General features: G+C 64.4%; 1 protein-coding gene across 6 annotated transcripts in view; it reads left to right on the forward strand.

Annotated features, from left to right (window-relative positions):
• RYR1 (ryanodine receptor 1) overlaps positions 1-22,417 on the forward strand; it is a 57,552-nt gene that overhangs the window by 20,496 nt on the left and 14,639 nt on the right. For 4 of the 6 annotated variants that reach the window (XM_059719361.1, XM_059719363.1, XM_059719362.1 and 1 more), the window contains exons 30-72: positions 104-233; positions 359-519; positions 611-776; positions 910-996; positions 1,387-1,613; positions 1,935-2,811; positions 4,094-4,294; positions 4,404-4,515; positions 4,641-4,781; positions 5,134-5,407; positions 5,677-5,791; positions 6,266-6,398; positions 6,515-6,609; positions 6,812-6,947; positions 7,045-7,231; positions 7,500-7,611; positions 7,709-7,829; positions 8,147-8,316; positions 8,482-8,702; positions 9,726-9,816; positions 9,905-10,045; positions 10,135-10,298; positions 10,506-10,584; positions 10,863-10,952; positions 11,163-11,303; positions 11,496-11,576; positions 11,667-11,742; positions 11,829-11,952; positions 12,069-12,184; positions 12,454-12,521; positions 12,726-12,847; positions 13,187-13,236; positions 13,384-13,444; positions 13,759-13,997; positions 14,347-14,428; positions 14,529-14,659; positions 15,442-15,756; positions 16,044-16,284; positions 16,808-16,895; positions 17,030-17,122; positions 20,949-20,963; positions 21,887-22,057; positions 22,294-22,353. In XM_059719361.1, coding sequence (XP_059575344.1) covers positions 104-233; positions 359-519; positions 611-776; positions 910-996; positions 1,387-1,613; positions 1,935-2,811; positions 4,094-4,294; positions 4,404-4,515; positions 4,641-4,781; positions 5,134-5,407; positions 5,677-5,791; positions 6,266-6,398; positions 6,515-6,609; positions 6,812-6,947; positions 7,045-7,231; positions 7,500-7,611; positions 7,709-7,829; positions 8,147-8,316; positions 8,482-8,702; positions 9,726-9,816; positions 9,905-10,045; positions 10,135-10,298; positions 10,506-10,584; positions 10,863-10,952; positions 11,163-11,303; positions 11,496-11,576; positions 11,667-11,742; positions 11,829-11,952; positions 12,069-12,184; positions 12,454-12,521; positions 12,726-12,847; positions 13,187-13,236; positions 13,384-13,444; positions 13,759-13,997; positions 14,347-14,428; positions 14,529-14,659; positions 15,442-15,756; positions 16,044-16,284; positions 16,808-16,895; positions 17,030-17,122; positions 20,949-20,963; positions 21,887-22,057; positions 22,294-22,353 — 6,505 coding nt within the window. The remainder of the gene's footprint in view (positions 1-103; positions 234-358; positions 520-610; positions 777-909; positions 997-1,386; positions 1,614-1,934; positions 2,812-4,093; positions 4,295-4,403; positions 4,516-4,640; positions 4,782-5,133; positions 5,408-5,676; positions 5,792-6,265; positions 6,399-6,514; positions 6,610-6,811; positions 6,948-7,044; positions 7,232-7,499; positions 7,612-7,708; positions 7,830-8,146; positions 8,317-8,481; positions 8,703-9,725; positions 9,817-9,904; positions 10,046-10,134; positions 10,299-10,505; positions 10,585-10,862; positions 10,953-11,162; positions 11,304-11,495; positions 11,577-11,666; positions 11,743-11,828; positions 11,953-12,068; positions 12,185-12,453; positions 12,522-12,725; positions 12,848-13,186; positions 13,237-13,383; positions 13,445-13,758; positions 13,998-14,346; positions 14,429-14,528; positions 14,660-15,441; positions 15,757-16,043; positions 16,285-16,807; positions 16,896-17,029; positions 17,123-20,948; positions 20,964-21,886; positions 22,058-22,293; positions 22,354-22,417) is intronic. The other 2 variants (XM_059719364.1, XM_059719366.1) reach the window with 1 other exon arrangement.

The raw sequence follows: 22,417 nt of genomic DNA on the forward strand, positions 1-22,417 counted from the left end.
CTGGGTCTCAGCCCTGTCCCAGCGTGGGATCCTGGTGGCCGGGGGCATCTTGGGGGCCACCGCGCAGATGTCGGCGCTGACCCCTTGCTCCTGCCCCCATCAGGTTCCTCTTCAAGGCCAAGAAGCCGGCGTTCATCGCACCGCCCCCCGTGGTGCCCACGGTGCCGCGGCTGGAGGAGGAAGTGGTGCCCGACGACCGCGATGACCCCGAGATCATCATGAACACCACCACGGTAGCAGCGGGGGCGGCAGGGGGTGCAGTGCTGGGGGGGGGGGGGGCAGTCGGACGAGCCGTGCTGGGGGGCGTTCATGGGGGGGTGCCATGCCCTCACCCCTCACCGTTGCCTCTCCCTTGCAGTACTACTACTCCGTGCGCATCTTTGCTGGGCAGGAGCCCACGTGCGCCTGGGTGGGCTGGGTGACCCCCGACTACCACCAGCACGACGCTGCCTTCGACCTGTCCAAGGTGCGCACCGTCACCGTCACCATGGGTGATGACAGGGGCAACATCCACGACAGGTGAGCGGGGGCTCTGGGCACAGGGCCACGGGGTGGGGGGGGGCTTCACTGGACCGCTCCATCATCCGTGGCCCTCCCTCTGCCCTGGCAGCATCAAGCGCAGCAACTGCTACATGGTCTGGGGCGGGGACTTTGTGAGCAACACACAGCAAGCCCGCATCAGCCACGTGGACCTGGTCATCGGCTGCCTGGTGGACCTGGCCACGGGCCTCATGACCTTCACCGCCAACGGGAAGGAGGTCAACACCTTCTTCCAGGTGAGCGGGGCCAGCTCGGGGTCTGGGGCCTCCGGGAGATCCAAGGAGGGGGAAAGAGAGGGGAGGAGACGGATCCAGTCCCAGCACGGGGCTGTTGCCAACCACGTCTGAGCCCACGTGCTTTTTGCGCTAGGTGGAGCCAAACACGAAGCTCTTCCCGGCCGTCTTTGTCCTCCCGACCAGCCAGAACGTCATCCAGTTCGAGCTGGGCAAGCTGAAGGTAGGAGCACCCTCCCAGCCCGGCTCCACCCAGTCTCCTGCAGCACCCAGCTGGAAGTCCCATCCCAGGGTCAAACATGTTCACTCTGCTTGCGTCTACACTAGGAGGGGGAGTTGGGAGCCCGGACACCTGGGTTTGACCCATGACTAGGAAGAAAGAGAAGCCTAGACTTTAGAAGAGGGCTGGGACTAGGATCCAGGACTCCTGGGGTCTCTCTGAGGCGCTGTGGGCACTGCATGGGTCTGGAGTCAGGACCCCCCAGTTCTGCACCTTGGCTCTGGGGGGGACACGGAGTCTAGGGGTTTGCAGCAAGTTGGGGGCCAGGCTCCAGGACTCCTGGGTTCCCTGCGCGGCTCCAGCGCTGACTCGTCCCGTCTCCATCCTGCCCAGAACATCATGCCCCTCTCGGCCGCCATGTTCTACAGCGAGCGGAAGAACCCCGAGCCCCAGTGCCCGCCCCGGCTCCTCATCCAGATGCTGACGCCTGTTTCCTGGAGCCGGATGCCCAATGAGTTCCTGTCTGTGGACGGAGCCCGGGCAAGCGAGCGCCACGGCTGGATGGTGGAGTGCACCGACCCGCTGCTCATGATGGCGCTGCACATCCCCGAGGAGAACAGGTCAGCAGCCAGCCGCTGGCCAGAGCAGGGGCTGGTCACTCCATCCTGGCCGTGAGCCCTGAGGCTCTGGAGGTGCTTTACCCAGAGGGGTTTGTCAAGACCACGTTTCCTGTCCCGTTCCAAAATCCCAGAGCAGAGGAGCATCTCCTGTAGCTGACGGGAGCAGTAGGTTGTTAACTGCCCGTAACAACCCAAAAAGAAGATGTGTGACATTTACTGGCATCCGTGTAAAGCCCAGGAAGCCATCTTCTCCGAGGCAGGGCTGGGAGAGCGCCCCGGTGTGCCGGCCTAACCCCCTGCCCCTTTCCCGTCCTCCTCCAGGTGCATCGACATCCTGGAGCTGTCGGAGCGGCAGGACCTGCTGCGCTTCCACTACCACACGCTGAAGCTGTACAAGGCGGTGTGCGCGCTGGGTAACAATGGCGTGGCTCATGCCCTCTGCAGCCACGTGGACGAGTCCCAGCTGCTCTACACCATCGAGAGCACCCAGCTGCCGGGGCTGCTGCGCAGCGGCTACTATGACCTGCTCATTGGCATGCACCTGGAGTCGGCCCGCCGCGCCCGCGTCACCATGAGCAACGAGTTCATCCTGCCTATGACGGACGACACCAAGAGCATCACGCTTTTCCCGCCTGGCTCCAAGAAGCCTGGCCTCCCCGGCGTGGGCTTGAGCACTTGCCTGCGGCCCCAGCTGCACTTCTCCCACCCCTGCTTCATCAGCACCAGCCCTGAGCGCTACCAGCTCAGCCCCTTCGTGCCGCTGGACGTGCTCAAGGCCAAGGCCATCAACATGCTGACGGAGGCTGTGCAGGACGGCGGGCAGCACACACGTGACCCCGTGGGCGGCAGTGTGGAGTTCCAGTTCGTGCCCGTGCTCAAGCTCATCTCCACCCTGCTTATCATGGGCGTCTTCGAGGATGGCGATGTGTGCCACATCCTCAAGATGATCGAGCCCAATGTTTTTGGGGAGCCCCGGGAGGAGGCAGATGGTGCTGGCGAAATGGAGGAGGTGGAGGAAGAGAAGAAGGAGGAGGGGGAAGAGAAGGAGGAGGGGGAGGAGGAGAAGGAGGAGGAGGATGGCGAGAAGTCGGAGGAGATAAAGGCCATCGAGGCTGGCGAGGTGGAGGCCAAGGAGGAAGACGAGGGGCTGGAAGAAGGGCTCCTGCAGATGAAGCTGCCCGAATCTGTCAAGTTGCAGGTAAAAGCAGGGGTCTGCGTGGCCCCTGCCCTAACCCTTGGTGCTGCCCCTTGTGGTGGGCCAGTAGGGGGAGCTCCTGCATTGAGCCTCCCACCTCACCATGCCTGTCCACCTTCTGGACTCCACGTGTCCCTCTAGGGGCACCTAAGCCCTGGCAGACCCCCTTTTGAGCCCCACCACAGAGTCTGGGGGTAAATGTGCTGCCACCACCCTGAGAAGGGACTGTCTGGGACCTGTGTTCTTGGGGAAACACAGGCCTAATAGTCCTATGGGTACTCGACCCAATACACGAACTTGGGGCACTTCCCCAAGTCGGGGGCCAGAAAGGAAAGTCTCCCTTAGTCCGCAGACCCAAGGGGCCTTCTGGGCATAATTAAACCCACCCCTGAATAAGTCTCCTACACTGGTCACAAAGGAGAACTTTATTGGTTGCAGAGGGTAGGGTTAGAGTAGGGTACAGGGTAGGGCAATATCAGAGAAATCCCATCGAGCAAACTCCTGTGGCTGGGTAGCCTTTGATCTCGCATCTGAATTCCTGCAAGCTGTATATCTAGGTGGATCTCAGGTAGCTTCCTCACAAGTGTCATCCGGAGGCAGGTGGAGATTCCCTCTGGAGGCAGGCGGTTCCTTGATCACGAGTTTTGAGAGAGAGAGCAAGTTTCAGATGGTACCGCTCTTCTTTGTTCCTGAGCATCCCTCATGCCTGCTGCCCCCTCCTCCCGGGCAGTCCTTAACTTATATAGCCCTTGTGACCTCACTTACTTGGTCCAATGGAGGCCAGCACCTGTTGGCTGTCAGCCAACCAATTTGAAATACATCACTAGTTGCTGGGCAGACTCTAGCCCACCAGGAAGGAAGCCCCTCACCCAGGTCTGTGACGCCAGTCACGTAGGCAGAGGGAGCAGGTTTCCCCCTCCCTCAGGAACGCATCCAGCTCAGGTTACCCAAAGAGAGAGGGTAAAGGTGTGTACCCTCTGCTGGGCCCATCCTAATCACAGTTGTCACAGAGCAGAGACTTTGTGGGGAGACAAAGGTGGCTTTCTGCCACACCCCTACCCTCTGGTACTGCCCGGGCCCTGGCACCGGCAGCCTGGGCCTTTCACCCACTCCCCAGGCAGCAGCTGCCAAGGTGCGGGCCCCTCCACGCTGTCCTGGTGCCACGCATGGAGCCACCCAGGGTCCAGGGTTGTTGCCAAAGCCTCCAGCCAGGGGGTGGGGCGCAGAGGTGGGGTGACCACGGAGCTGACCCCCTGGCCCACTCCTTCCCCTTGATGCCTTGCAGATGTGCAACCTGCTGCAGTACTTCTGCGACCGGGAGCTGCAGCACCGGGTGGAGTCCATCATCGCCTTCTCGGAGCGCTACATGGAGCGGCTGCAGAGCAACCAGCGCCTGCGCTACAACCAGCTCATGCAGGCCTTCACCATGACGGCCGCCGAGACCGCGCGGCGCACCCGCGAGTTCCGCTCCCCGCCCCAGGAGCAGGTCGGCCCCCAACCCCTGCCTCTTCCCTGGGGACTGCCAGCCTGGAGGGGGCTCCCAGCTGCTCTGGCAGGCAGGGTCCAGCCCTGACTGCCCCCGATCCCACCCTCAGATTAACATGCTGGTGCACTTCAAGAACGAGTGCGAGGAGGAGGAGTGCCCCGTGCCCGAGGACATCCGTGACGAGCTGCTCGAGTTCCACGCCGATCTGCTGGCCCACTGTGGTGAGGACCCCGTGCCCACCCCCATGGCAGCGGTGCCAGCTGGGGGGAAGCCATGTCCTGGCAGGGGGGTGCGGTGGGTTCCCAGCGGCCCTGGGACTGATGCAGGGGGTGTTCCCTGGCGGCAGGCATCCAGGACCAGGGCGAGGAGGAGGAAGAGGCGGAGGACATGTCGCTGCACCGGCGTCTGATGGGCCTGGTTCAACGCGTGATGAACCTGCGCAAGAAGGACGAGGAGGAGCTGCCCCCCAAGGAGGAGCCAGCGCCCAGTGAGCGGGGGCTGAGGGGCTGGGGTCTGCCTGTCTGTCTCGTTTGCACGCTGGCTTTCGGTCCGGCTCTCCAGCTGTCACGCTGTGTGTCTGCCCTTTTGTTGGTCCGTGCATCTGCCTGCCTGTCTGTCCATCCCGTCGTCCCTCTCGTGCTCTCTTACCCATCTTACCTGTGTGACTGTGTGTGTCCGATTGTGCTGCTGTCTGTCCGACCGCCCATCCGCTTGTCCTCCTGTTTGCCTGTCCAACTGCGGGGGTGGAGGAGGTTCCCCCCTGCCCACGTGGATGCGGGGAGCAGGGGTGTCCCCTGGCAGTGCTGACCCCCCCCCCCCCCTTCATCCCCTTCTTCCAGGCACACTGCAGGAGCTGGTCTCGCACACGGTGGTGCACTGGGCGCAGGAGTCGTTCATCCAGAGCCCCGAGCTGGTGCGCGTCATGTTCAGCCTGCTGCACCGGCAGTACGACGGCGTGGGCGAGCTGCTGCGCGCCCTGCCCCGTGCCTACACCATCAGCGCTGTTTCCGTGAAAGACACCACCAGCCTGCTCGAGAGCCTGGGCCAGATCCGCTCCCTGCTCATCGTGCAGATGGGCCCCGAGGAGGAGAACCTCATGATCCAGAGCATCGGGTACCCCGGCCCCGAACCCTGCGAGCCCTTGCTCCCCACCCGCGGCTCCAGCCCCTCAGGTGTCCCTCGCTCTTGATGTGCAGTCCCGGAGGCTGCTGTGTAGGACCAGCAGACTTCAGGAGCCGCATGCTCCATTCAGAGGGCGCTTGGGTCTCCGGGCTGCCCAGTCTTCCCGGAGGGGCATGGTGGTGCAGTCCAGCCGGCCATTCGTGTCGCCCCTTGCCCTAGCGTCGCCCTCAGCCGTGACCATGCCTCTCCTCCTTGGGCAGGAACATCATGAACAACAAAGTCTTCTACCAGCACCCGAACCTGATGCGAGCTCTGGGCATGCACGAGACGGTCATGGAGGTGATGGTGAGCGTGCTGGGCGGTGGTGAGTCCAAGGTAAGTCGAGGGTTACCTTGCACGGGGGTGGGGGGCAGCAGCTGGGGCAGCTTTTTCCGGCCTTTCCCACCAAGCTTGTTAGTTGTGGAGAAGTGGGGCCGGGAGGGACAGGGATCAGCCCTGTCCAAACCAGCCCATAAGAACGTGAGAGCTGCCATAGACGGGCTCAGACCCTTCAAGCCCTTCATAAAACTCCTGTCAGCCCTGACGCCGCACCGGGTATCACACCAGACCCTGCCCCAGGGATGGCAGGGGGCTGTGGCAGCTGCTGTAGACCCTCCAGAGACCCCAGGCAGAGGCTGTGCCCCTGCTACCGAGGACATCCCCCCCTCCCAGTCTGTACTGGTGTGTTCCTCGCACCTTGGCGAGAGCGAGCCGCATTAGAGACGGGGCAGGGGACTGCCGGGTTGTGGGTGAGTGTTGGGGCCGGGGCACGCAGGGTGTCCCAGCTGCCTTGTTTCCCCCCACCCCCAGGAGATCCGGTTCCCCAAGATGGTAACCAACTGCTGCCGCTTCCTCTGCTATTTCTGCCGTATCAGCCGCCAGAACCAGCGCTCCATGTTTGACCACCTGGGCTACCTGCTGGAGAACAGCGGCATCGGCCTGGGTGAGCCGGGGACAGGGGCATGGGGCTGCTTCCTGGCTGCAGCGTGCACACACGTGCCCACATGTGTGAGCTCCCCTTGCCCCGTGCTGACCCCTGCTCTCTGCCACGTCCTCCAGGCATGCGGGGCTCCACGCCGCTGGACGTAGCAGCCGCCTCGGTGATCGACAACAACGAGTTGGCGCTGGCCCTCAAGGAGCAGGACCTGGAGAAGGTGAGGAGGCCGTGGCGGGGGCTGTAGGGACCCCCGCCGCACAACCAACAGGGCCCCAGGTCTGGGTGCCGTGGCCAGCGGGCTGAGGGGCCGCGGAGACCCTGCGGTCTGGGGAGGTGGGGGACGGGGGAGCAGAGTCCCAGCCAGGCCGCGGCAGGCGTGCGCAGCCCCGGGCTGACCCTCTGCCCCTCCTGCCCCGCAGGTGGTGACGTACCTGGCGGGCTCCGGCCTGCAGAGCTGCCCCATGCTGCTCTCCAAGGGCTACCCCGACATCGGGTGGAACCCGTGCGGGGGCGAGCGTTACCTCGACTTCCTCCGCTTCGCTGTCTTCGTCAACGGTGAGCCCGGGGGCACGGGCGTGGCGGGGTGGGAAGGGGTCTTCACCCTGCGCCCACCCTGGCTGGTGCCCCACGTGAGCCCGCATCGTCCCCACAGGTGAGAGCGTGGAGGAGAACGCCAGCGTGGTGGTCCGCCTGCTGATCCGGCGCCCCGAGTGCTTTGGCCCGGCACTGCGCGGGGAGGGGGGCAGCGGGCTGCTGGCCGCCATCGAGGAGGCCATCAAGATCTCCGAGGACCCTGCCCGCGATGGGCCCACCATCAAGAAGGACCGGCGCCGCGAGCTGTGCGTGCCTGGGGGGCATGGGGGGGCATGCGGTGGGAGGCGCACTTGTACCAGCTCGCTGGGGGGGCAGGCGCAGGGCTGTGCTCCTTGCACAAGCTTGTGCTGCGTGTGCGCGCCCCAGAGACCTGGGTTCTGCATGCACATGGGTTGCGTGCGTGTCCTGAAGTCTCGGTTCTGGATTTGTGAGGCCAGCAGCATGCACACACACACACACGCACGTGCGCGTGCACACACTCCACGCCCCATGATGCCGCCCTTGCCCTGGCAGGTTCGGCGGGGAGGAGGTGCACGAGGAGAACCGGGTGCACCTGGGCAATGCCATCATGTCCTTCTACGCGGCCCTGATCGACCTGCTGGGGCGTTGTGCCCCCGAGATGCACGTAAGCGCCTGGCTCGGGATGGGGGGCAGGGCTGGGCCCCGGCAGGGGGCTCCCAGCATCCTCACCCCCACCCCGCCCTCCCCTCCCCTCCCTGCAGCTGATCCAGGCCGGGAAGGGCGAGGCGCTGCGGATCCGCGCTATCCTGCGCTCCCTGGTGCCCCTGGAGGATCTCGTCGGCGTCATCAGCCTCCCGCTGCAGATCCCATCCTTCGGCAAGGGTGCGGGGCCGTGGGGGTGGAGCCTGGGTGGGTGTGGGCGCAGGAGGCGGGGTCTGGGTCTGGACCTGCGGGCCAGGGTGCTGGACCAGCCCCTTCTAGGGACATCAGTGGGCCCCAGAGTGGGTGGAGGAGGGTACGGACCTTTACCAGCTCCAATGCACCCCGCTGGCAGTGGGGCAGCTGGCTCAGGGGTGGGGGGCCCGCAGGGGCTAGGAAGGGGGCTCTGGGGACATGAACAGTTGTCTCGACGGCGGACCCTGGTGTGGGGTGGGGGGGCCAGGTCCCCTCACCAGCCCCTGCCCACCTTGCCCCCGCAGACGGGAACATCATCGAGCCCAAGATGTCGGCCAGCTTCGTGCCTGACCACAAGGCGCCCACGGTGCTCTTCCTGGACCGCGTCTACGGCATCGAGAACCAGGACTTCCTGCTGCACGTGCTGGAGGTCGGCTTCCTCCCCGACATGCGGGCCGCTGCCTCCCTCGACACGGTGCGTGCTGGGCCCGGTCCCCCCCAGAGACCCCCACCCACCCTGGCGGACCCCTAAGCCCCCCCGCAATCAGACGAAAGGGGTCTTTTAGTCCAGCCCTGTTGGTCCCACACCTCCCTGGGGTTGCCCGGTGGGTGACACCCCCCCTGCTCCTTGCCCCCCCAGGCCGCATTCAGCACGACGGAGATGGCGCTGGCTTTGAACCGTTACCTGTGCCTGGCCGTGCTGCCCCTCATCACCAAGTACGCGCCGCTCTTCGCCGGGACCGAGCACCGTGCCATCATGGTGGACTCCATGCTGCACACCGTGTACCGCCTGTCCCGCGGGCGCTCCCTCACCAAGGCCCAGCGCGACGTCATCGAGGAGTGCCTCATGGCCCTGTGCCGGTATGAGGGTGGGGGGTGCTGAGATCCTGCCTGATGCTGGGGGTCTTCCTGGGGCCTCTGTGCCACCAGGTCCTTCCTGGCCCTGTCACGCTGCCCCTTTATCAACCCACGGCGCATTTATAGCTCCGATGCAGCGCCCAGCTCTGCTCCCCGCACCTGCAAGGGGTGAGGCAAGAGCTGGAGAAGGTGCAGAGAAGGGCAGTGAGGGGGATTAGTGCTGGCGGGGGGGAGACTAATGAGGCCAGGCTTGGTCGGGTTAGGAGAGATGTTGCAGAGGGGACAGGACAAGGGTTTATAATGTACAAAGTGTCAAAGAGATGGTCCCGGGGGATCGATTTCTGGCCGTCTCACCAGACGAGGACAACGTGGAACCAACTTCCAAGGGAAGTGGTGCTCGTTCCTACCCTGGGGGGCTTCAAAAGGAGGCTGGATGAACACCTAGCCGGGTCGTTTGACCCCAGCATCCTTCCCTGCCCAGGGCAGGGGTTCGGACTTGATGATCTGCTCCGGTCCCTTCCAACCCTAGAAACTATGCAACTATGACGAGGGGTCCTGGCATGAAACGAGCAGGCGGGCAGTGTAACACTGACATCAGGATGGTCGTTTCCCCTCTGCGTGGGGTGAAAGGGGGAGCTTGTGGGCACCGGGTGTGGGGAGAGTGGAGACTTCATCCAGATCCCCCCGGGGGCTGGGCCCGTGCTGGGGGAAAGGGGCTGTGGGGCGCGAGAGTGCGGGGCACGGCCTCGTGGTTTCCACGTCCTGGACCCTCGATGGCTGCGAAGGGGAGAGGAACGGGGGAAACCCTGCTCAGACCCCGTCCCTCTCCCATTCAGTGCCACTCTCTGCTGCCCCGGGACACAGGAGACCAGGCAGGATGGACCTGGGGTCTGACCCCGTCCATAGCAGCTCTCGTTCTCATATGACCCCGGTTGGCTTGGCTCCGTCCAGGAGCCTGGGGGTGGCGGTGGTGGGGGTGGTCCAGAGCAGAGAGCGCCAGCGTGACCACCCCCTCCCCTGACCCAGGTACATCCGGCCCTCCATGCTGCAGCACCTGCTGCGCCGGCTGGTCTTCGACGTGCCCATCCTCAACGAGTACTCCAAGATGCCCCTCAAGGTGAGTGGCGCTGGGAGGGGCTGAGGGCGATGGAGGAGGTGGGTGCAGGGCTCTGCAATGCCTTTGCCCGGCCTCTGCTCCCCCACAGCTGCTGACCAACCACTATGAGCGGTGCTGGAAGTATTACTGCCTGCCCACGGGCTGGGCCAACTACGGCATCACCTCCGAGGAGGAGCTGCACCTCACCCGCAAGCTCTTTTGGGGCATCTTCGAGTCTCTGTCCCATAAGGTCAGCTGAGGGGCCGGGGGCAGGGAGGGCTGGGGGGAGGCGGGCCACGGTGCCACCCCCTGAGCCTTTCCCCCTTCTCCGCGGTGCAGAAGTTCGACGTGGAGCTGTACAAGCTGGCCATGCCGTGCCTATGCGCCATCGCCGGCGCCCTCCCGCCCGACTACGTGGATGCCAGCTACTCCTCCAAGACGGAGAAGAAGGCGTCCGTCGATGCCGAGGGCAACTTCGACCCCAAGCCCGTCGAGACGCTCAAGTGAGGATCGGTCCCTCGATCCCCAGCCGTAGCCCCCCAGCCCGCAGTGTCCTGCCCCCCACAACTGCTGGCGCCCCTCCCTCCCGACCCGCACCCCCCGTACCTCTTGCGGTCCTGGCCAGTGCCCCTCGTTCCTGAGCCGCATCCTGATTCCCTGTGCAGCCCCTCTCCCCCCATCCCTGCCTGACGGCCCCCCCTTCCCCGCAGCGTCATCGTCCCCGAGAAGCTGGACTCCTTCATCAACAAGTACGCGGAGTACACGCACGAGAAGTGGGCCTTCGACAACGTATGTGGGGCCTGACCCCTTCCCCCCCCCCCGCCCCCTGCCACATCCTGCCCCCCACACCTGCTCCAAGGCCAGCAGCCAAGGGCCCTGGGGGCTCATCCCAGGGCTGGGCTGCTGGCTGCAGGCGTTTGTGGGTGCAGGTGGGGCAGTGCTGGGGGGGCTTTCCAGGGTTGGGGGGTATCCCAGAGCACTGCTGCCTGGGGGGCCCGTGGCTGCCTCTCGAGGCCTGACCCCCTCCCTCTGGCTCTGGCCACGATGCCTTGTCTCTCCCCGTTCAGATCCAGAACAACTGGACCTTTGGGGAGACCGTGGACGAGGAGGCCAAGACGCACCCCATGCTGCGGCCCTACAAGACCTTCTCTGAAAAGGTATTACCCCCCCAGCTGCCCCCACACTCCCCTGGCCAGCCCCAGCTGCCGCCCCAACACTCCCCTACGCCTGCAGCCAGCCTGGGTGCCCTCCCGTGACCTAGCTCCCACAATGCTCCTAGCTAAGGGGTCCTGCCCGAGGTCCTGGGGGGTCCCCCAGGACCTCAGCCCCCTCCGCCCCTGTCTCACCTTCCCCCCTGCTCCCCCCAGGACAAGGAGATCTACCGCTGGCCCATCAAGGAGTCGCTCAAGGCCATGATTGCCTGGGAGTGGACGGTGGAGAAGGCACGCGAGGGCGAGGAGGACAAGGGGGAGAAGAAGAAGACCCGCAAGATCTCCCAGTCGGCTCAGGTTGGGGGCGGGGGGGCTGGATGCCTGGGTTTGCCGGGGGGTGGGGCGCACCCAGATGCCTGTGTCCACCAGGGGGTGGGGGTCTGCTGCAGGGCTCTAGGGGGGCCGGCAGCCAGGATTCCTGGGTGTCCCCCTCGGCTCCAGACGGGGGCAGGGGGCTGGACAGCCCCTCACCCCCCATCTGCCCCCCAGGCTACGTACGACCCCAGCGTCCACACCTACAACCCGCAGCCCATCGAACTGTCGGGGGTGACGCTCTCCAGGGAGCTGCAGGTGAGACCCCCCCCCTTCCCGCCTCCCCCAAATAACTCACGCCCTTCCAGCGGGGGCGTGAAATAGCTCACACTCCCCCTGCCCCCCCAGGCCATGGCGGAGCAGCTGGCTGAGAATTACCACAACACCTGGGGCCGCAAGAAGAAGCAGGAGCTAGAGGCCAAGGGTGAGTGGGTCCGTGCCTTGTCCCCCCACCCCACTGATGTGCGTCAGTGCCGCCCGCCACCATCTGTGACTCTGTCCCCCCCCCAGGGGGCGGTTCCCACCCGCTGCTGGTGCCCTACGACACGCTGACGGCCAAGGAGAAGGCCCGCGACCGCGAGAAGGCGCAGGAGCTGCTCAAGTTCCTGCAGATCAACGGCTACGCCGTCACCAGGTGGGTGGGGCGGGGCCAGGGGGTGGAGCCTGGGAGGGCGGAGTGAGGGGTGGGGTCTGGTCTCACCCAGCCCTGCCCGTGCCCCTCCCCCCCGGTCTGACCCACCGCTGCTGCAGGGGGCTGAAGGACATGGAGCTGGACACGTCGTCCATCGAGAAGCGCTTCGCCTACGGCTTCTTGCAGCAGCTGCTCAAGTGGATGGACATCTCGCAGGAGTTCATCGCCCACCTGGGTACGGGACCCCCGACCCCCGGGGGGGGGAAGCCGGCTGAGCCCTGGCAGGGGCAGGGGAGCTGAGCCCATCGAGGCCAGGCTGAGCTGGGAGCCCAGAGCCTGTGTCCCCACCCCAGCTCCAGGAGGGCAGCAGGGCCTAGTGGGACTGACAAGGGGGTCGGGAGCCCAGACTCCTGGCAGGGAGGGGGCTGCCCAGGTGCTGTCCTGGGGGGTGGGGGGCTGTGTTTCGGTCTCGTCCCAACATGGTTCGTGCCCGTCTCTCCCCAGAGGCCGTGGTGAGCAGTGGGCGGGTGGAGAAGTCCCCCCACGAGCAGGAGATCAAGTTCTTTGCCAAGGTCAGTCTGTCTGTCTGCAGCCGGGGTGGGGGCCCACGATCCTGGGGGGGGCTGGATCCTGAGGCTGTGACTCTCCCTGGCCGGGGTGGCACCCCCTCTCCAACCCCAGTGGGCACAGCCTGGGGAGGGCAATCCCCTCTGCTCTGGGGAGCCTGTAGGGGTTGGCGTGACCCCCCCACTGACCCCTGAACCCTGCCCCCCCAGATCCTGCTGCCCCTCATCAACCAGTACTTCCACAACCACTGCCTCTACTTCCTGTCCACGCCAGCCAAGGTGCTGGGCAGCGGGGGCCACGCGTCCAACAAGGAGAAGGAGATGATCACCAGGTATGTGGAGGGGGGCACCGCGGCCGGGGGGGGTCACCCCGATATCAGCCTCGGTGGATGGACAGGCTCTCCTTGGCCAGCCCCTCACTCCTGGCCCCTCACTCCGGACCTGCAGCCCCCTGCCCGCCCCAATGCCCCTCGCTTCTGACTTGCGGCCCTCTGCCTCCCCCCCCGGCCCGGGCAGTGCCTCGCTCCCGACCCGCAGCCCCTCGTTCCCGGGCCGTGGGCAGAATCGGCTGCTGCCTCCTGCTCCTCTGCAGCCCCCCGTGCACGGCTCCTTTCCTCTCTGCCTTTCACTCTGTCTCTCTCTCCCCCGTCTCCGTCTGTCTCTGCCGTCAGCCTCTTCTGCAAGCTGGCCGCCCTGGTCAGGCACCGGGTCTCTCTCTTCGGTAAGCGCCTTTTCTGCCCCAGGGAGCTTGCCCGGGGGTGACCTGCCTCCCCCTGCTCCTGCCCTGGCTCCACGGCCTTGGAGATGCTCCTTTCTGCCCTGCTGCCCCCCACCTCTGGGGCTAAGCAAGCGATTCCCACCCCCCCAGGCACAGATGCAGCCTCTGTGGTGAACTGTCTGCACATCCTCGCCCGGTCCCTGGATGCCAGGTGAGCCCCGCACCCCAGATCCAGACCAAGCCAGGGTGGGGGTCCGACTGAGCCCCCCAGCAGCTAGGTGGGGAAGGGGGGTGTCCCCTGTGGCTCCCCCTTGCCACCACAGCCCCTACTGCTCCTTGTGGCTCCGCCCATCAACAACTCCACCCACATCCCTGTGGCTCCACCCCACAACCCATCACAGACTCCGCCCATAACCCCACCTTAGCCCCCATGGGTCCCTGTGGCCTCCACGATAGCCCCCATGAGTCCCTGTGGCCCCTCCCCTGAGGCCCCGCCTCCAGCTGACACCTGGCCCCGCCCCACAGGACGGTGATGAAGTCGGGCCCCGAGATCGTGAAGGCGGGGCTGCGCTCCTTCTTCGAGAGCGCCTCCGAGGACATCGAGAAGATGGTGGAGAACCTCAAGCTGGGCAAGGTCTCGCAGTCGCGCACCCAGGTCAAGGGGGTGGCGCAGAACATCAACTACACCACCGTGGCGCTGCTGCCCGTGCTCACCTCCCTCTTCGAGCACGTGGCCCAGCACCAGTTCGGCGACGACGTCATGTGTGAGCTGGGGGCGGGGCCCCAGGCATGGGTTGGGGGTGTGGTTGGAGCCTCGGGGGGGGGGGGGGGTCACTGGGGGGTGAGAAGTGGAGCCATGGGGATGGGTGGGGGCTGTGGGTGGAGCCGCGGGGCCTCGTGGGGGTGGAGCCACAGGGATGGATGGGCAGTGGGCGGAGCCTCAGGATCCGTGATGGGGTGAGGGGTGGAGCCACAAGGAGGGTGGTGCAGGGAGGGCTGTGGATGGAGCTTCAGGGCCAGTGGTGGAGCCCCAGGGATGGGGGCTGTGGGCGGGCCCAGGGCAGGAGGGGATTGCACCCCCCAGCCGGTGCCAAGGTTGTGCTGTGCCCGCAGTGGACGATGTGCAGGTCTCCTGCTACCGGACGCTGTGCAGCATCTACTCGCTGGGCACCACCAAGAACCCCTACGTAGAGCGGTGAGCAGGGTGGGGGCCGGGAGGCTGCGCATACCCGGGGGCGGAGTGGCTGGGGGGCCGGGCATGCACGGGGGCTCACCTCTGCCCCTTCTCCCCGCAGGCAGCGCCCCGCGCTGGGTGAGTGCCTGGCCCGCTTGGCTGCCGCGATGCCCGTCGCCTTTCTGGAGCCGCACCTCAACGCCCACAACCCCTGCTCCGTCTACAGCACCAAGTCCCCCCGCGAGCGCGCCAGTGAGTGCCCCTGCCATGGGCAGCCCTCCAACCCCTAGACCCCCCCTCCAGATCCCTCCACAGACCCCCCTGGACCCCCGCACGGACCCCCCAAACTCCCTGAGCTCTCTAGATTCCCCCAAGGATCCCTGCTTTCCCCCACCTTACCCCCCAGACCTCCCACTTTCTCCCCAATGCCCTAGACATGCCCAGGAGCTCCCCAACCTTGCCCCCCCCACTAACTCCATAGACCCCCTCTATGGACCCCTCCCACCTTCCTCCCCACCTCCTAGACTCCTGCACCAACTCCCCAGGCCTCCCCAGGTTTCCCCCACTTCCCCCCAATCCCCTAGACACCCCCAGCCCCCCACCTTGCTCCCCCACTAGGCCTGTAGACCACCCTATGCACCCCATCACCTACCCACCATGGTTCCCCCACCCCCTAGCCCCCCAAAGGATCCTCCACATTCCCCCAACCCCCCCAGACCACCCCATGGACCTCCCTACCTTCCCCTCCACCCCTTTGACCCCCACACCAACTCCCTAGACACCCCCAGGATCCTCCCACCAACCCCCTAGGTCTTCCAACCTTTCCCCAACATCTTAGACCCTCCGCCTGGTTCCCCCCTATCCCCCCCATTCCCCACAACTGGTTCCTTCCAGCATTGACCACCTGCCCGGGGTCCCAGCTCTGGCTGTGGACGTGGTCCTGCCTTGTGACCCTTCCCACTGTGGGGACCTGCCTGACCCGGGGGTCCCTCACAAGGGGTGGGGTCTGACCCGGCCTTCCCCCACCCCTACAGTCCTGGGTCTGCCAAGCCGGGTGGAGGAGATGTGCCCTGACATCCCGCCGCTGGAGCGGCTCATGAAGGACATCGGGGGCCTGGCGGAGTCGGGCGCCCGCTACACGGAGATGCCGCACGTCATCGAGGTGACGCTGCCCATGCTCTGCAACTACCTGCCGCGCTGGTGGGAGCGCGGCCCCGAGACCACCCCACAGGGGCCCTGGTGCACCGAGGTCACCTCCGAGCACCTCAACGCCCTGCTGGGAAACATCCTCAAGATCATCGTGAACAACTTGGGCATTGATGAGGCCTCCTGGATGAAGCGTCTGGCAGGTACCGCGGGGTGAGGGGCACGATTCTGGTCTGATCTGGGCATGGTCAGGGGGGATCGGCTGGGGGCCCCCAATTCTGGCATTGTTCGTGGGTAGAGATTGAAGATGGGCAGAGGCCTGTTCCCTCCCAGAGGGCCCCAATTTGGGGGCAGGGGTGGGGATGAGGTGCTGGAGCCTTCCCCATCCCAGGAGCCCCGACTCGGGTCTGCTTCTGGGGCTCCCTGATCCCGGGGTAGCAGGCGGGGGCTGAGCTCCAGTCCGTGCCCACCGTCCCCCCACCCCGGGCAGTGTTCGCGCAGCCCATTGTGAGCCGGGCGAAGCCGGAGCTGCTGCGCTCGCACTTCATCCCCACCATGGAGAAGCTGAAGAAGCGTGCGGGGAAGGTGGTGGCGGAGGAGGAGCAGCTGCGCATGGAGGCCAAGGCCGAGACGGAGGACGCTGAGATGCTCATCCGTGACGAGTTCTCCGTGCTCTGCCGGGACCTGTATGCGCTCTACCCGCTGCTCATCCGCTACGTGGACAACAACAGGTTCGTCCACGGCTGTCCAGGGCCTGTGGGGGCGGGGTTGGAGCCATGGGAGGGGCCTGGCTATGGGGAGGCGGGGCTACAGCTCTCCGGAGCCTTAGAAGGGATGGGGCCGTGGGGGTGGAGCCACAGCTCAGGAGCCACGGGAGAGATGTGGCCACAGGGGCGGGACCAGGGGAAGGGCAGAGCCACAGCTCTCAGGCTGTGGGAGGGGGGAGTGGGGCCACTGCTCCCAGGGACCACGAGGAGGTGGAGCCACAGGCAGGATGGGGCCATGGGAGGTGGGGCCACTGCTCCCAGGGACTACAGGATAGGGGCGGAGCCAGTGGAGGGGGCAGAGTCACTGCTCTAGCCATGGGAAGGGGCTGGGGCCACAGGAGGCGGAGCCCCAGCAGGGGTGGGGCCAGGAAGAGCCACAGGAGAGAGCTCCAGCCCCTGGTTCGAGTCCTGGGGCGGGTATGGGGGGAGCTGACTCCCCCACCCTGGGGCCAGCGGGCAGGGGCTGATGGCACCCCCGGCCGGGCAGGGCGAAGTGGCTGACGGAGCCCAGCGAGGATGCGGAGGAGCTGTTCCGGATGGTCGGGGAGGTCTTCATCTACTGGTCCAAGTCCCACGTGAGTCTGGGGGGGGCACCAGGAACAGGCGCCCGGCGGGGAAACCAGATTGGGGCAGGTCAGTGCTGCCCCAGCAAGGCCCGGTGGGGGGTCTCCATCGCGGCCCCGTCCCAGCCCCTCCCTCCACCCCACAGAACTTCAAGCGGGAGGAGCAGAACTTCGTGGTGCAGAACGAGATCAACAACATGTCCTTCCTGACGGCCGACAGCAAGAGCAAGATGTCCAAGGTGACCCCCCAGCCCGGGAGACCTCCCTGGGGGGGTGAGCCGGCAGCCCCCGGGACGGCCCATGCGGGGCCTGGGCTGGGCCAGGAGCCACTGGCACGAGTGCGAATCGTGCCGGGGCCACGGCCTTCTCAGAGCCCGGCAGAAGGACACGGACATCTCCCCCCATTTCTCCCCAGTCTCCACCGTCTCTGCCCCATTTCTCCCCCATCTCCTCTCACTTCTCCCCCCATCTCCCCCATTTCTCCCCTTATCTCTCCCTCGTCTCCCCCATTTCTCATCATTTCCATGTCATCTCCCCCATTTTTCTCCGTGTCCCCCCTCATCTCACCCCATTTCTCCCCCTCATCTCCCCCCCATTTCTCATCTCCCCCCATCTCCCCCATTTTTCCTCCCCTCCCCCCATTTCTCCTCCCCATCTCCCCCATTTCTCATCACCTCCCCCCATTTCTCCCCCTCATCTTCCCCATTTCTCATCTCCCCCCATCTCCCCCATTTTTCTTCCCCTCCCCCCATTTCTCCTCCCCATCTCCCCCATTTCTCATCACCTCCCCCCATTTCTCCCCCTCATCTTCCCCATTTCTCATCTCCCCCCATCTCCCCCATTTTTCCTCCCCTCCCCCCATTTCTCCTCCCCATCTCCCCCATTTCTCATCACCTCCCCCCATTTCTCCTCCTCATCTCCCCCTCATCTCCTCCATGTCTCATCATCTCCATGTCCTCTCCCCCCATAGATTCATAGATGCTAGGGTCGGAAGGGACCTCAATAGATCATCGAGTCCGACCCCCTGCATAGGCAGGAAAGAGTGCTGGGTCTAGATGACCCCAGCTAGATGCATATCCAACCTCCTCTTGAAGACCCCCAGGGTAGGGGAGAGCACCACCTCCCTTGGGAGCCCGTTCCAGACCTTGGCCACTCGAACTGTGAAGAAGTTCTTCCTAATGTCCAGTCTAAATCTGCTCTCTGCTAGCTTGTGGCCATTATTTCTTGTAACCCCCGGGGGCGCCTTGGTGAGTAAAGCCTCACCAATTCCCTTCTGTGCCCCCGTGATGAACTTATAGGCAGCCACAAGGTCGCCTCTCAACCTTCTCTTGCGGAGGCTGAAAAGGTCCAGTTTCTCTAGTCTCTCCTCGTAGGGCTTGGTCTGCAGGCCCTTGACCATACGAGTGGCCCTTCTCTGGACCCTCTCCAGGTTATCCGCATCCTTCTTGAAGTGCGGCGCCCAGAATTGCACGCAATACTCCAACTGCGGTCTGACCAGCGCCCGATAGAGGGGAAGTATCACCTCCTTGGATCTATTCGTCATGCATCTGCTGATGCACGATAAAGTGCCATTGGCTTTTCTGATGGCTGTCACACTGCCGGCTCATGTTCATCTTGGAGTCCACTAGGACTCCAAGATCCCTTTCCACCTCCGTGCCACCCAGCAGGTCATTCCCTAGGCTGTAGGTGTGCTGGACATTTTTCCTCCCTAGGTGCAGCACTTTGCATTTCTCCTTGTTGAACTGCATCCTGTTGTTTTCTGCCCACTTGTCCAACCTGCCCAGGTCTGCCTGCAGCTGTTCCCTGCCCTCCGGCGTGTCCACTTCTCCCCATAGCTTTGTGTCATCCGCAAACTTGGACAGAGTACATTTCACTCCCTCGTCCAAGTCACTGATGAAGACATTAAAGAGTATCGGTCCAAGGACCGAGCCCTGCGGGACCCCACTGCCCACACCCTTCCAGGTCGAGACCGACCCATCCACCACGACTCTCTGGGTGCGACCCTCTAGCCAATTTGCCACCCACCGGACTGTGCAGTCATCCACATCACAGCCTCTTAGCTTGTTCACCAGTATGGGGTGGGATACCGTATCGAAGGCCTTCCTGAAGTCTAAGTATACGACATCCACCCCTCCTCCTGTGTCCAGGCGTTTCGTAACCTGGTCATAGAAAGACACTAGATTGGTCAGGCACAATCTGCCCGCCACAAACCCGTGCTGGTTTCCCCTCAGCATAATTTGCCCTGCCGGGCTCTTGCAAATGTGAGCCTTGATAATTTTTTCAAAGACTTTGCCAAGGATGGAGGTGAGACTGACTGGCCTATAGTTGCCCGGGTCCTCCTTCCTCCCCTTTTTGAAAATGGGGACCACGTTGGCCCTTTTCCAGTCCTCCGGGACTTGGCCTGCGCGCCACGAGCATTCGAATATTCCCGCCAGTGGCTCTGCAGTGATGTCGGCCAGTGCCTTCAGCACCCTCGGATGGAGCCCATCCGGGCCTGCCGACTTACAGGCATCCAGTTCTTCCAAATGACTCTGCACCATCTCAGGATCTACGCATGGCAGTCTGGCGCCTTGCTGCTGCCTCTCTACAACCCCAGTGAGAGACTTGTCGTGCCCCTCGCTTAGGAATACTGAGGCAAAGAACTCGTTGAGGAGTTCAGCCTTGTCCCCTCTATCTGTCACCAATTGTTTCTGCCCATTTAGCAGCGGTCCTATTCCTCCCTGGGTCTTCCTTTTACTCCCTATATAGCTGAAAAACAATTTCTTGTTGTCCTTTACTTGGGATGCCATCCTCAGCTCCATGGTAGCTTTGGCCCGCCTAACTGCCTCCCTACAAGCACGAGCAGAGGAGGTATATTCATCTTTAGTGATCTCACCCTGTTTCCACTTTTTATGTGCTCCCCTTTTGGCCCTTAGGCTGCCCTGGATTTCTCTGGTCAGCCATGGAAGCCTCCTGGCCCCTTTCCCTCTTTTGCCTAGCTCGGGGATCGTCTTGCTTTGTGCCCAAAGGATCGTTTCCTTTAGGCACAGCCACCCTTCTTGGGCTCCCATCCCTTCAAAACTCCTACTCTGCAGTGCGTCCTTGACTAATCGCCTGAGTGCAATGAGATCAGCTTTCCTAAAGTCTAGCACTTTCACCCTACTAGTTACCTTACCCACTCGCTGTCTTCTGTTGAATTCTATTATTAGGTGATCACTGTTCCCCAAATGGCTACCGATCTGGAGGTCCCCTATCATGTCATCCCCCGTTGCCAATACCAGATCCAGTATGGCATTCCCCCTAGTGGGACCATGCACCTCCTGTGTCAGGTGGAGGTCCTGTACACAGGTTAGAAACCTGCGTGAGCGATGGGACCTTGCTGTCTGCGTCTCCCAGCAGATGTCCGGGTAGTTTAGGTCCCCCATGACTACCGCCTCTTTAGCTTTTATGGTCTCCGAGAGTTGCCTCAGGAGCCCCGCATCTAGTTCTTCCCCTTGGTGTGGGGGTCTGTAGCAGACCCCTACCACCAAATCCCTTTCTCCTTGCCCCCCATGTAACCTAACCCACAATCCTTCTACTTCCTCAGCCTCGGATTCTGTCTTGATGAGGGTTGATGTGTATTGCTCATTGACATAGAGCGCAACCCCCCCCCTTTCTTCCCCACCCTGTCCTTTCTGTACAATCTCCCATCTCCCCCATTTCTCTACATCTCCCCCCTCATCTCACCCCATTTCTTCCCCTTATCTCTCTCATCTCCCCCAGTCTCTCCCCGCCATCTCCCTCATGTATGGACCAAGCAGCAAATACCTCCCTGCCGAGCCGTGTAGCATCCCCAGGGCTGTCCCCCATAACCCCCACTGGCCTGTAGGACCCTGCCTGCCCCCCAATGCCCCCTTCCTTGGCAGCAGACCCCCTCCCTCCCCCCGTATCAGCCTCTGGCCCCCTGCTTGCTGCCCCAGCCCCTCCCCATGCTGCCGTAGGGGGTTTTGGGGGCCCCGGAGCTGCTTGGGGCGCGGGGGCAACCCTTGCCTAACACGTCTCTTCTCTTCTGTCTCATCTCTTCCTCTCCGCCCGCCCGGGGTTTAGTCTGGAGAAGGCCAGGTCAGCACCCGCTGCCCTCGCAGCCATCGCATGGCACCTTGCTGGCCCCCCCCCCAGTGGGGGCCAGCGCTGTCCCACAATGCACCTGGCCTGGCGCTTCTATCTCTCTGGTGCTTTTTGCCCAGGGCTTTTGTGGGGGGCATCTTCAGATGTGCATGTGCCAGCGCCAGTGCAGCGCCCACGCGCTCGGGCAGAGCTGGTGGCATTGTCGGGGGGGCGGGGGCGGGTCCTGTTCCTGCCCTGTGCCCCCCCCCGCGGGATCACGAACTCATAATCGGGCGTTGTGACATCGCGGGGGCTGCACGGGGTGGGGGGGCGTTGCTCGGGGATGTCACAAGAGGATTATGGGAGCTCGTGGGGCTGCCGCGTGGCATGGGGGGGTCTGCCTGGGGCCGTGCTGGAGGAGGGGTGGGTTATGGGGCAGGGGTGGGGGCATGGCCGGGGTCCTGGGACCTTGGTCCCCAAGATGGGTCTGGTCTCCGTGACCCCCCCAGCCCTGACCCCTGTGACCTCGGCCCCCACCGCAGGCCCGACCCTTGTGACCTGTCCCCCTAGCCAGGCATGACCTATTCCCCCCTGTGACCCCACCCCCCAGCTGGGTCTGACCCCTAGGGTGAAGGGTGACTCCCCACCCTATATGGACCCCTGATTCCCAAATGCCTTGATGACCCCATGACCTTCGCCTTCTCCTGCTGACACCCCCACCCCTCCTGCCAGGGCCTGAGCCCCCTCACCCCGACCCGCGCTGCCCGCCCCGGGGCCACACTGCTCCTGGCTGGCGCTTCCAGTCGTCGTGCTTGTGCCGCCGGGTGCTTCTGCCTGGGCCGGTGGGATGGGGGCAGAGACATGGGGATGGGGGAGGCTGGGCAGGGGGGGTCCCAGCTGCGCTCACCTCCCCCCTCCCCACCGTTTCTACCCCCCAGTCGGGCGGCTCGGACCAGGAGCGCACCAAGAAGAAGCGCCGCGGGGACCGGTACTCGGTGCAGACCTCGCTCATCGTGGCCACGCTCAAGAAGATGCTGCCCATTGGCCTCAACATGTGCTCGCCCACTGACCAGGAGCTCATCAACCTGGCCAAGACCCGCTACGCCCTGGTGGGCCGGGGGGGGGCAGGCCGGGAGGATGGGGGCTGCAACAACAGGCTTGGGGGGCTGGGTTGGGGCAGGCCGGGGGGGGGCTCTAGTGGGCCTGAGCGCAGCAAGCCGGGGTTGCTCAAGGTCTTGCTGGGGGTGGGGGGGGGGGCGTGCCAGGGGGAGCTGCTTGGGGGTCGTGTGCAGGGGTGAGGGGCTGGGTCGTCAGCTTAACGAGCTCTTGTGCCCCCCACACGCAGAAAGACACAGATGAGGAGGTGCGGGAGTTCCTCAACAACAACCTGCACCTGCAAGGCAAGGTGAGGGCCGTGCCCGTCCCGCGCTCCGCCTGTCTCTGCCCATCTCCAGACCCACGTCAGCCTC

The sequence above is a fragment of the Alligator mississippiensis genome, chromosome 15 (assembly GCF_030867095.1).
Source record: "Alligator mississippiensis isolate rAllMis1 chromosome 15, rAllMis1, whole genome shotgun sequence".
Classification (NCBI taxonomy): Eukaryota; Metazoa; Chordata; order Crocodylia; family Alligatoridae; genus Alligator; species Alligator mississippiensis.